The 12500-nt window shown below is 49.5% G+C and overlaps 1 protein-coding gene across 4 annotated transcripts in view; it reads left to right on the top strand.

Annotated features, from left to right (window-relative positions):
• atf2 (activating transcription factor 2) overlaps positions 1 to 6400 on the top strand; it is a 19199-nt gene extending 12799 nt beyond the window's left edge. For all 4 annotated transcript variants that reach the window (XM_079732207.1, XM_079732208.1, XM_079732206.1 and 1 more), the window contains 2 exons: positions 1075 to 1180; positions 4677 to 6400. In XM_079732207.1, coding sequence (XP_079588333.1) covers positions 1075 to 1180; positions 4677 to 4861 — 291 coding nt within the window. In that variant the 3' untranslated portion in view covers positions 4862 to 6400. The remainder of the gene's footprint in view (positions 1 to 1074; positions 1181 to 4676) is intronic.
• The last annotated feature ends 6100 nt before the right edge of the window (positions 6401 to 12500 follow it).

Raw genomic sequence — 12500 nt, 5'->3', positions numbered from 1 at the left:
AGGTTCTGTGAACGTTGTGCGTTAGAGGAGGAGCTAAGACGCAGTCCGAATCCAGGTCTGAATGTCAATGCTTCCACTTTTCTTACGTGACATTTTTCATTTTATGTTCCTAACATTAAAAGGGCTGTAAGTACGATTTAAGAGCTTTGATGTGTGTCGGTTGTTAGAAATGGCATAGCCATTCCTCAGCTACGAGTGAGGGGAATGTGCTGTGAGAATGTCTGATCCATTTTGACTGCATCTGCTTCTGTGTGTTTAAGACCACGCCCAGCTCATTTCTGACCAATCAGGGCATCTCTTCCCTGATTGGTTCGGGGAATCCTTCTTATCTGTCAATCACAGGTCAAGAAATGCAGTACTTCTCGATGACGGGGGGATGTAGGGAGGGAGCAGAGTGGGAGGGGATGTTTGGGTTTTGTTGTTCAAGATCTGACTGCCTTCTGCTCTCTTCTGCTCTCTCACTTTCCATCTCTGGGATCTTAACGACCGCACCTTTTAAAGTATGTACTTCAGGCACTGAACCGGCTCAGGTCTTTGGCCAGTCTACGTGTTCCTCTGGCCAGGTAGCTCCTCTCATGCGAGTTAACGCAGATCAGATGGCTGTCCTCCTTTTACGATGTATCGCTAGGACCGTCTGTATGTTTACACCAGGCTCACACCAGGCTTCTGTGTTGCCATTTAATTCTGTTTCTCTCCCCTCCCTCCCACTCTGTCTCTCTCTCCTCCCTCTCTTTTCCTCTCCCTCTCCCTCTCTCCCTCTCCATCTCTCTCCACCTCCCTCCCTCTCCCTCCCTCCATCTCTTCCACCCCCCCACCCTCCCCCTCCCTCCTTCCCTCTCCCTCTCACCCCCCTCCCTCTCTCCCCCTTCTCCCTCCCTCTCTCTCTCTCCCTCTCTCCCCCCCCTCCCTCCCTCCATCTCTTCCACCCACCCTCTCCATCTCTCTCCCTCCCTCTCCCTCTCACCCCCCCTCTCCCTCCCTCTCCCTCTCCCCCCCACCCACTCCATCTCTCTCCCTCCCTCTCTCTCTATCTCCATCTCTCTCCCTCCCTCTCCCTCCCTCTCTCTCTGAAAGAATGAAGTCACCCTGCTGAGGAGTGAAGTGGCCCAGCTGAAGCAGCTTCTCCTGGCTCATAAAGATTGTCCCGTAACTGCCCAGCAGAAGAAATCGGGCTATCACAGTGAGTAATGTTTCATTATTCCCAGCCGGGGGAGGCCGGCGTAATACTTGTAAAATGAGCTATCCGGCTAACCGCCACAACCACATGTCCTGCTTATGGCCCAGCCGAGAGATATTGATGCATTAAGGCGTTTCCTGCATTTCCTGTTTCGAAACCTGGCAGGAAGTTGAGTTATTTATCGGAGGATTCGTCTGCGGCGACGGCGATTGCGGTCCTTTCGCGATAGAAGGTTATCAATTGAAATAAGCCACAGGTGTTTTCTGCAAATTACTTTGAGGCCTTTCCAGAATTTTTACACACGTCAACAATAAAAACGTCAAAGTGTATTTACAGCTCGGAGGACGGCTGGGAAACCCGAAGAGGTGCAACGTGCAGGAATGCCTTCGTAATACACGACTTCCTCTGTTTAGATTGAAGGCTCCATGCAAATCAATTATAATGAGACCACTTTGGTGGATGTGTGTTTGAACCCCAAAAATAACACACACCGTTTTCTATTCAAATCAGGATTACCATCCCCTGATGATGTATTCAGAGTTATCTCAACACCGGCTCCGGCCTGTCACTCCCCTGAACCGCGGGCTCAGATGAGGATATATATTTCAATTTTCCCTGCACATTATAGCGCTGGATTGCCTGTTTTTTTATGCTCATTTCAAGTGCTGCCCGCCCGCCTTCCCCCATGTTAATAACTCTGGGACGCCGCGCTATGCAGAGTGACATCTCCGCCTGCTCCCAGCATCGACGCTCGCTGGTATTGACAATGATTGCCTCCAAAATGAGTCCATTAAATCCGAGAGGCCGACGCGACTGCGATGCGTTCCTATCGGCGGGTTGACCACCGCCGCCGCCACCGCCACCCGCGAGCCGTGCTAGTTCATTATGCACCCCTCCCCCACCACTAACACTCCCAGTGACATACGTCATGGATATTATGGGACTGATGGGGCTCCCGGCTGGAATGGGCTGTCAGGGGCCCGGCCAGCTCATTTGCCGGTGTCTGGATGGTTGTTAAGTAGATTCCCCCGCTGATGAATTGGGTCGTTCCAACTCGAGTATTTGCTGAGGAAGAGGGTGCTTCCCTTTTTGGAAACCTTTTGTGAAATATGAGGGTTTTTCCCCCAATCGCCGGTACCCCCTGCTGGGGGGAGGACAGGCTGACGGTACGACGCCCAGACTGGCACGCCGCCGTCTGGCAAAAGCGTGTTCGTAGAGGACCTGGTGCCGGGTGCCTGCTCCGTCTTTGATGCTCATTTAATTTAGCAAACGCCAACGTCAGACCTTTAGGCTCAGATGGACTCATGAGGCAGGGGTCGCCCGGGTCCCCACCTCACCTAGCCTGGTCCAACCAGACTCTCGTACTTCATTTCATTTGCAGTGTGGTCACTCTCCATTGACAAACGTTAGCTCACTTGAAGGCGGGTGTCTGTTGGAGTTTAAAACGATTGGATCTGCCCAGTGCCACTCTGGATCTGCCATAACCGATCGCTAACGTTTGACTACCACTCAAACTAGCGCACAACCTAATTGTTCTCAGCCCCTCCCTCTGTTCGCTGATTGGACCGGCAAATACACGGCCAACCCAGACATAGTACTGAAGGGAAATGAAAATCGAGCGGAAGTTCGTAGGCGGGCGAAGCCAGGCTACACCTCACCGGGGCTGGTCTTGTACCCCGTACCCCCCCCCCCGTGCCCGGGTCTGAGCGCTCGCCTCCCTCCTGAGGCTCGGCTGGCCTCCACGCCTCGCCGGTAAATACCCTTGGTCGTCCTGCCCGGGAACGGCGCTGGCAGGTGGGCCGGAAATTACCCAGCCTGCCCTGCAAGACAAGCCAGGACATGCTCTCTGTTGGCAGCCGAGCCGCCCCATCTGTTTACTGCCGGCGCTCGCATCCGAAGTCAGGAGGCGGGAAGGAGCTCAGCGAGGCCTGGGGGCGCCGGGGGGGGCTGTTCATCGTGAAGTCGGCCGGCCGGTTGGACTTTAACGCTATTAGCGGCGATGATATGCACTTGAACCGTGAGACGCTGATCTACACCGGCATGCGTTTCTAGAAGGCGGCGCGGCTCACGGCTGACGTCCTACCTTCACTGAATCACCCGTCAAGGTCTGCAGGTGGGGACGCCGTCCCCCCCGGTATCGCCGTCGCCGGTAGCACCGTGTCATGGCATTCCCCTTCGCCACCAAGAGCCGGCTCCTCATCCTCGAAAAATACAGAAACCCGGGCATTAATTAGCGGGCGGCATTTCAGCTGACTTCATATCGTTAGCTATATTAATTATCGTAGCTCTCCTCGTTCCGCGCTGAGATGGAGCATGGGAGTCGAGGAGGGCTTTTTATCTGTTCTTCATCAGGAACCAATTAATTCAACGTGACTGCCGAACAGCTGGTGGCATTTGGACTCTCCGAGTCGTCCCAACTCTCCAGCGTGGGCATCATTAAAATCAGGGGCTCTAATCATCTGTCGCGCCAGTCGTTGGCACGGTAACAAAAAACAAATGAGAAGGCAGTTAGGGAAGAGGGGGAACCCCTGAATGTAGCGCGCCCTTACGATGTGGGTTTAAATTGACATTGGAACTTTAATTAAAGGAGGGGGGGGTGAGAGTTGCATTATGGGGATTAATCCATTGGTTGCACACGCAACATGCAAATAGCTGTTTTACATCCAATTAGGCCTGCGCCAGGATTAAACAAAACAACCCCTTTAAGTCCTCCTCGAATTAGCCTCGTAAACGTGAACTATCTCCTGAACAGAGGGCACTGATGACATCAGCGAGGCTGCAGCCAATCATCGCACTGCGGGGGCTCGGCCTGTCTGCCTGTCTGTCAGCTGGTCTGTCTCCCTGCCTCTGTCTGTCAGCTGGTCTGTCTCCCTGCCTCTGTATGAGTGTGTGTGTGTGTGTGTGTGTGTGTGTGCGTGCGTGCGTGCGTGCGTGCGTGCGTGCGTGCGTGCGTGCGTGCGTGCGTGCGTGCGTGCGTGCGTGCGTGCGTGCGTGCGTGCGTGCGTGCGTGCGTGCGTGCGTGCGTGCGTGCGTGCGTGCGTGCGTGCGTGCGTGCGTGCGTGCGTGCGTGCGTGCGTGCGTGCGTGCGTGCGTGCGTGCGTGTGCGCCTGAATGTGGTGTTTATGTCTGTGTTTTTGTGTGGTCTCTGTGTGTCTTTGCTTTTATGTTTGTGTGTATGTGTGTGCGTCCATGCGAGGGTGCGTGCGAGTGTCTGTGTCTTTGTGTGTGTGTGCGCATGCGTGTGTCTGTCTGTGTCTGTCTGCCTTGCTGTCTATCTGTCTGTCTGTCTGTCTGTCTGTCTGTCTGTCTGTCTGTGTCTTGCTGTGTGTGTGTGCTCTCTGCTCGTTTGTTTCTCCGTGTCCCTGGTCCAATGTCCGATGCCCCCCGTCCCTCACCCACGCGTGTCTAACCCCCTCCTACCCCCTCCCACCCCCTCTGCCCCCTCCTACCCCCCCCCCCCCCCCCCCCCCCTGCCCCCCCCCCCCCCCCCCCCCCCCAGTCTCAGAGAAGGAGGAGAGCTGTGAGGACATGTCTGTCCCCGGCAGCCCCCAGAGCGAGGCCATCCAGCACAGCTCCGTCAGCACCTCCGACGGCCTCCGCTCCGCCCCCTCCGCGCCCGACCGCCGCAGCGAAGAGGGCCGGCCACCGGGGGGCGCTGCCCGCTCCCAGCCCTCAGGAAGCTGATCTCCTGCGTCGCCACGGAAACCACCGGAATGTTCCACGGCAGTTTTTTTCTTGGTTCTCCTAGCGGCTCAGCTCGGCTATTCTTGTTGTCCTCATGTTTGTTTCTTTCTCTCTTCTAATAATGTATTGGGAGCCTTCCTACTTTTTTCTATGCATGACTTATTTATTGATTTATTGATTATTTGTTTATTTATATATTGAATTTCCTATTCTGACTTTCATGATTACCATAACGATTCAGTTGACTGTTTAAGTTTTTTGACCAAATTTCATGGTTCACTGGTGATTTGGTTTATTCTCGATGTATAACTCACTTCCCTCCCTTCCTCCCTCCTAAAAAGCACTATCTTTGCACTGAAAATGAAGTGAATCTGTTGTAATTATTCACATTTTACATTTTTTCACATTTTGAGCGTTGACGAATTAAGCCTTTTAAAGATTGACTTTTCACATGTGAGGAGAGTACTGGCAGCTTGTAGACTTAGAAGAAGCACATCACACAAATGTAAGATGAAATAAAAACCTCCATTTACAAGTTTTAACTACTGTATGGTTGTACCGTAGGTGCATCAGTGGGTTGAATGTTGAACTTTTGCCTCTGCTTGTAAAATAGCCTTATGATGTAGAGCTGCACATGTAGAACTGTACATTCATTCATCTTTGTCATCAACCATGTTCGGTGTTGACTATGTGCCATTGATGTTTTCTACTACTTAAAAACGTACATTTCTAACGCTAATTAGTCTTTCTAGTAGGTCTTAAACGAGAGTCCCCTGTGAGGAATAGCTTGATGGAGGAGAGAGCTTGCCTTTTAAAGCCTTTTCTGTTCACTAAATGAAGGCTTATTGCTACAGTGGCCAACAGACAACATAAGTTGGACGTTTCTTTGTTCTTGCTTGCTTTGAAATCTAGATTGTACCTTTTTTTGTTTTTTTATTAGTTGTAAATAGCAACTTTGATGATGCGTTTGATGTGATATTCTGATTTCTAGGTGCCCTGTACATTGATTTTATAGATTGACATGTGTCAGCTTATCCCTCGTTAGGGAATATTAGGCCATTAAAGATTGGCATGAAGAATCATTAAATCTGTCTGTACAGATCAATTCGAGACATAGAATGAGGAGTCAGACCTGTAAAAGCCATCATTAATGCACTGCAATTTAAGGGTTTGACCTAAATAGGATGTATTATATTAAACAGTACTTCTGACTAGTTAGTATTGTGAATTTAACAATGAACGACAATAATTGTGTGATCAGACAACATAACTGGGTCAAACTGCTTTTCTCTGGACCCAACTGGCTTACTACTGTGTAGTTTGATGAGATGCCAATACATTCTTTTTTAACGTAGATCTGTTTTTCCTCTACCATTATGTGCTGTATCTGCATGAGATAGAGATTCTCTAGGAGAATTTCAACTGTTTATTCAATAATGTCAGATAAATGACTAACATTTAACAACGTTTTCCTTTTCCAACGGGTTGAATACATGCTTTTGGATTTGGATTTTACCTTAGAATAACTGCTTCTAAGGATTCGTCATATACCATGTCGCAAGTGACTTTGTTCATTGTGAAAGTTCTGTATAAAATATGACGAAATTGATAAGATGTTGTAATAAATCTTTTATTATCTCTCTAAATTCCCTTCCCTTTTTTATGAAATGCAAATCGAATTTGTAATATACATTCAGCTTTATTTCTCATGAACATTGACCACAACTCAATGATCATCTCAATGACACGACAATAGAGATTCATGTTGTGCCAGGAAAACGGAAATTTGCGACACCCAGCGTCTTGATTTAGAATTGAAATAGTCCAAGCAGTAACCTTAACATCTCGTCTAACTTCTCGCGGTCTCTTCTGCCATCTGGTGGACAATAATATATCCGAATACAAGTAGTCAACTGTAATAATGTAAATTCTATATTTAAGTAAATATACACAATGCATTTTGCATATAATTATTTCGGAGTCCTAATAATGATTTTACTTGTATTTTCATGATGAGAACTGATGATTTGACATCAGATAATTATGTTGTTTGCCACATGTTATAGTCATGCATGCAGTCATTCGTTAAGGACTTTATATGTTAATAGAGGCAATAGATAGTTTTAGTAATTTTGTAGAAGTAAACATTGAAATCAATAATCCAAGATCCGGAGGAATTTTAACTCGGCATCGATTACACTTCCTGTAATAGCACTAAATGACCACCATTCGGCGCCATTTTCATATCATTTAATAAATAGTAATTGACTGACAATGGTTGTGTGATGCGTTTTCTCTCTTACTGTCTCTCGCTGCTCTCTCTCACTCGCTCTCGCCCTCTCGCTTTATCGCGCTCTCGCTGCTCAATTTAAAATAGTTTTATTGGCATGTTAAACAAACATCCCCCCGCTCTCTCCGTGTGTGTGTGTGTGTGTGTGTGTGTGTGTGTGTGTGTGTGTGTGTGTGTGTGTGTGTTTACCACTGATGTGTGCGCGTGTGTGTGTGTGGTGTGTGGTGTGTGTGTGTGTGTGTGTTTGTGTTTACCACTGGTGCTGGCTCTCCTGAGTAGTGTCAAACTAGGCCAGCTTTGATTGCGCGATGATCACAGCGGGTGGAATTGTAAATGTGTAAATATAGGTCACGCATCACGTGTGAACTATTATCATTCAACTTTATTCATAGGGCGGAGTAAGCCTATATCACCAGCGTCAACCTCATCTTCAATGTTTTTCTTTGCCTCAGTATATTTTACCCATATTTATGTTGAGATTAATTTATTTAACTTATTCTGCTCCTCTTCCCTTATCATTAATATTATAAATTGTATTGTTACTCTTATTATTTGTACTATTTCACTTTATTTGCAATATTTGTTTGCAGTCTGCTATTGGAAACAGCGTCCCCTGTGGCGAGGGGAGAGACGTGCGTCTGAAAACAAAAACGGCTGATTGCTTTCCGTTCCGCGTGTGCTGCAGAGTGTGCTGCAGAGAAGGCTGAAGGCAAATCTGGAAGCGTTGCATAAAACCACAGCATCACCTGGAAAAAGAACATTGCAGCGGTGAATAAAGCAGCTGATGTGAGTGTATATCCGTGGGGGTCTTCCTCTGTCTGCCCTCTCGGTAAACGAGCAGGAGATCGCGTCGTCCCCCATAATGCTGCTGCTATCACTCGACAGGTACTTCGCCCCCGAGCAGATTGGCCCCTCTCGTAATTAGGGCGAGGATTAAATCCGGAGGGGCCTCCTGTATACGTGAAACGTACCGTAAATAAGTAAAGCTGCCACCTTGCTTGAGGGGGGTGTCAAGAAGTGTAAATATCTGGGCCAGCTAAAACGCAAAAACGCATGCTCAAGGCCTCACGACGCAGACCCCGGCTCCCCGGAGAGCCTTGCAGCTTTAAGCACAGGCTTTAACCCCTTTTATCTGCTGCCTGAGATGAAACAGCGTGATTTACATTTAATTCAGATTATGCTAATCCGTTTGGTTATGTCCCAAACCGAACCGTCCTCATTTGGGGACACAATGCGCTTCCCTGCCCGCAGCACCCCTACCCTGCCTATGTATGCCCCCCCCCATTGTCATTCAAATCTCCCATCATATGTGTGCCTTGCTTCATAATTAGGCTACGCTACATGCATTAGTAATGAGATATGTGGCTGTACTCGGTTCTGTGGCCGAGACAACCATTTTATTTTATATTCGGTGTAGCAGCCCGGAACGTGCGACCGTACTGGTTCTGTTGGCGCAGCCTCGGAATCGCAGGGCGGCGGCGGCGGAGCATGCTGCTTCTCTCTTGCGTTTTCTGGGGGGATTCTCTCGAGTTCTGGTAATTACTGAGAGTCCCCGAGCTCTGCGACCGCCCTGTAGATAGCGTGAGACACTATCCCCACTGGGTGCACATGGTGATGATCTTGCTCCTATCTCTCCCCCCCCCCTCCTCCCCTACGGTGTCGTCTCTGCATGGGAACGTCTTGAGGCGCCATTGGGAGTTTATCTGGTAGTCTTGGCTGGTGTCAGCGCAGCCGGGTAAAACCGGTAGGGGGGGCCTAAGTGTTTGTTGTTGTTTTTGCTGCTGTTTTGTTTTGTTTTTTTATTTACGCCAAATCCAAAATGGCTCTCGAGCTCTTGAGGGTCTAGTGTGGAGCAGAGGTAGTTTTATTCCCTGCTGGAATTGGGGGTTCTCTGGCTCCCAGACAGCTGGGTGGTTCAGGAACCCCAAATCTCTTAGATGTCTGCGTCTGCTTCATTATTCATCAGCCCAACGCAAATGATGATTCTAATCAGCTTCCACAATCTGCAAATGAGGCCTGATCGTTATTAATATACACACAGTAAAGGGGCTTCCTCTGTGCCCTGGATGGATATTGCTGTTGTATACCTTGAAGATGAAATCCGCAGCAAATCGCTGATCAAAGTACCGCACGTATTGATTTGGTTTCCCGCTCTTCAGCGGGGGTGCGGAGATGGGTTTCCTGCAGAGTTTCGCTCGTCTGAAGTTCCCACCCCAAACCTCTTTATGAAGTCTTTATATCATTATTACATTACATCCCTTAATTTCTATTAAATGCTCTTCCACTTTATATCCCCCCGTATTTAATAGGGCTTCGGCCTTCCCATAAAGCATCTGCTCTTGACATTGGGCAAGGCATTAAGTCTGGCTGCTCCACCCAATGACCAGCCGCCATTTAATACCCCTAGCCGTCGTTCCAGCACCACCCCCTACCCCGGGGGTCCTCCCTCACACTATACAGTTACCCCACCTTCCCTCCACCACCAACACCTACCTCCTCATCCTCCCTCACACTATACACCAACCCCACCTTCCGCCGAGTACCACCCCTACCCTGCCTCGTTCCTCCACCCTCGCACTCTACACCTATCCCAACCGTCAGTCCAGCACCACCCTCTGGCCCGTGCCTCTCTCCACCCTCACACTTTATATCAACCCCACCTCCTACCGCACATCCTCCCTCCACCCCCACCCAATGCACCAACCCCACCCTCTCGGTCCAGCACCAATCCCTACCCGACATCCTCCCTCCACCCTGAGACTGTACGCCAACCCAACCTCCCAGCCAGCACCACCTCTTACCGCACATCTTCCCTCCACCCCTCACACTATACACCAACCCCAGCACCACCCGCTACCTCACGTCCTCCCTCCGCCCGCCCACCGCCCACTCCGTCCCACCTCCCTCCGTCCACAGTCTTGGCACCACCCGGGACCTCCACCCCCCCAGCCGCGGCCCCTCGGCGGGCCCCTACTCTCCCCTGCTCCTGATTGCTGCTCCATCATGGCAGCAGGGTGGTGTTGATTTATGGTCTGGGCGCCGCCGCTGATTCCCCTCATTAGCTTCTTCATTATCCTGTCGGCCGTCTCGGCGCGCGCCATATTGTACCTCACGCTTTTACCGAAGCCGCTCCTGGGATTGTTTTTAATCTTTCTATTTTTCTGTCACTTTATCTTTCAATGCCTCTTTTTCTCCATCTTTCTCTTTATTTCTTCTCCTTCTTTCTCTTTCTCTCTCTGTCTTCCTTTTTCTCTTTCACCTTTTCCTTCTGTCTCTGTCTCTTTCTCTCTATCTCTTTTTCAATGTCCTTGTCTTTCTCCTTCTCTTCTCCTTCTATTTCTCTTTCTCCATCTTTCTCCTTGTCTTTCTCGTTCTTTTTCTCCGTCTCTCTCCTTTCTTAATATGGGGATGTGTTCTGTCGTGTTGGGTTTCTTATCTTTTTTGTATAATTCATGGATATGTCTTTTCATCTTTTTCATAAAACATGTTATAGTGGTCGTTGTTTATAAGTGGTTGTCAAGGTTACGTGTTGAAATTGAAAAAAGGCTCTAAGTATCGCCTGGGGCTTCTAATTCGTAACATAAGCCATATCTCCATCAGGTTTTATGAGCACGCTGTGTGCTTTTGTGTGTAGTTCCTGTGTGTAGATGTGTTGATTTGATGATTTGTTGCATGCAGTTTGCTGTGTGTGTGTTGCTGTGTGTTATGTGTGTTGTTGTGTGTGCGACGCTGTGTGTTGTTCTGTGTGTGATGCTGTATGTTGTGTGTGGTTGCAGCGTGTCATTGTGTGTGTGTGTGTGTGTGTGTGTGTGATGCTGTGTTGTGTTGCTTTGTGTGGCTGCTATGTGATGCCACGCAGCCATTTCAGCCTAGTTTCACATCATAAACCAGCCGCTATTGTATTGTGTGCGTGTGACAGATTCTCCAATAGAATTCCCTATTATGTGGGGAAACCTCCAACATTCCTGCTCAATATTCATCCGGAGTGCCGGGCTATTGTGGCACGTGGTGGGGGGAGGGGCCCGCAGCGACGGCGCGATGTGCACAGTTAGCATCCACACCGCCAGCCGGAGCCTCATTTGTTCCCTCATTATCCAGCGCAGACACTCCGAGCACCTATCCAAGGTTAAACGCAACGCCCTCCTCCGCATCACGGACGGATGGATTGGCCGTCGCTCTCCGCATCCAGGGGTGTTTGTCCGATTTGGGGCGGCGGATTGATCGTGGGTACTTTCGTCATCACCATCAGCGCGGGGATTGACTCTCCGCGCGCGGCCGGGCTCCATTACCGCTAAACGTACGCCGTTAAAGAGGCTCGCCTGGGGGTGGGAGACAGAGTGGCCTGACCCGCTCAGTCGCACCTCACTGACGCCTCAAGTGGCTGTCGCCCCTGCCCCCCCCACTTTCTCCCGCACCCCCACATTATGATGCACCCCCCTTTTCTCGGCACCCCCAATTTCTAATCCACCTCTTTCTCCTGCTCCCCCTCTTTGTAATGCCCCCCCTTTCTAATGTACCCCCACTTTCTACTGCACCTCCTCTTTCTCCTGTACCCCCACTTTCTAATGCCCCCCTCTTTCTAATGCACCCCCTCTTTCTAATGCCCCCCAACTTTCTCCTACCCCCTCTTTCTCCTGTCCCCCTCTTTCTCCTGTCCCCCTCTTTCTCTTGCTCCCCCTTTTTTTCCTGCCCCCCCTCTTTCTAATGCCTCCCCCATCTTTCTCCTGTGCCCCTCTTCTCCTCAACCCCCACTTTCTCCTGTACCCCTCTTTCTCCTACCCCTTCTCTTCCTCCTGTACCCCTCTTTCTCCTGAACCCCCTATTTCTCCTACCCCTTCTCTTCCTCCTGTACCCCCTCTTTCTAATGCACCCCCTCTTCCTCCTGGATCCCCTCCTCCTCCTTCTCGCCCGCTGTCATTTGTCCCGAGATTAACTGTTGATTGTTCTTTGAGATCCGTCCTATGATGTTCTCATATAGAGAAATATATGGTATACTTCTTTGGCTTTATGAATGAACATTCGTAACGGATGTCGTTAGAGCTTGCGTCGTAAAAAATGGCAGATTCCTACAGCGTCTGTATTCTCGTGTCGGACATTTTATTTTTACTGTGTCATAATGTTCATACTTTTAATTTTTACAGCTACATCCACATCTGTAACTTTCATTATTCTCCTTATATTTTCTGCCACGTTGCCTCAAGTCAGTCACATTTTAATGGGATTTCCATAAATCTGACGCCAGGATTCAAAGTAACGCCGGTCAGGCGTGAAGTTACACAAAAAATAAAGTCCAGATGTGCGTCGGAACAAAAAGCTGCAGAGGCGTTGATAGAGCAAAGCTCCCCGTGT

This window comes from Pollachius pollachius (assembly GCF_949987615.1).
Source record: "Pollachius pollachius genome assembly, chromosome: 3".
NCBI lineage: Eukaryota > Metazoa > Chordata > Actinopteri > Gadiformes > Gadidae > Pollachius > Pollachius pollachius.
This window is presented reverse-complemented; position numbering and strand designations above follow the sequence as displayed.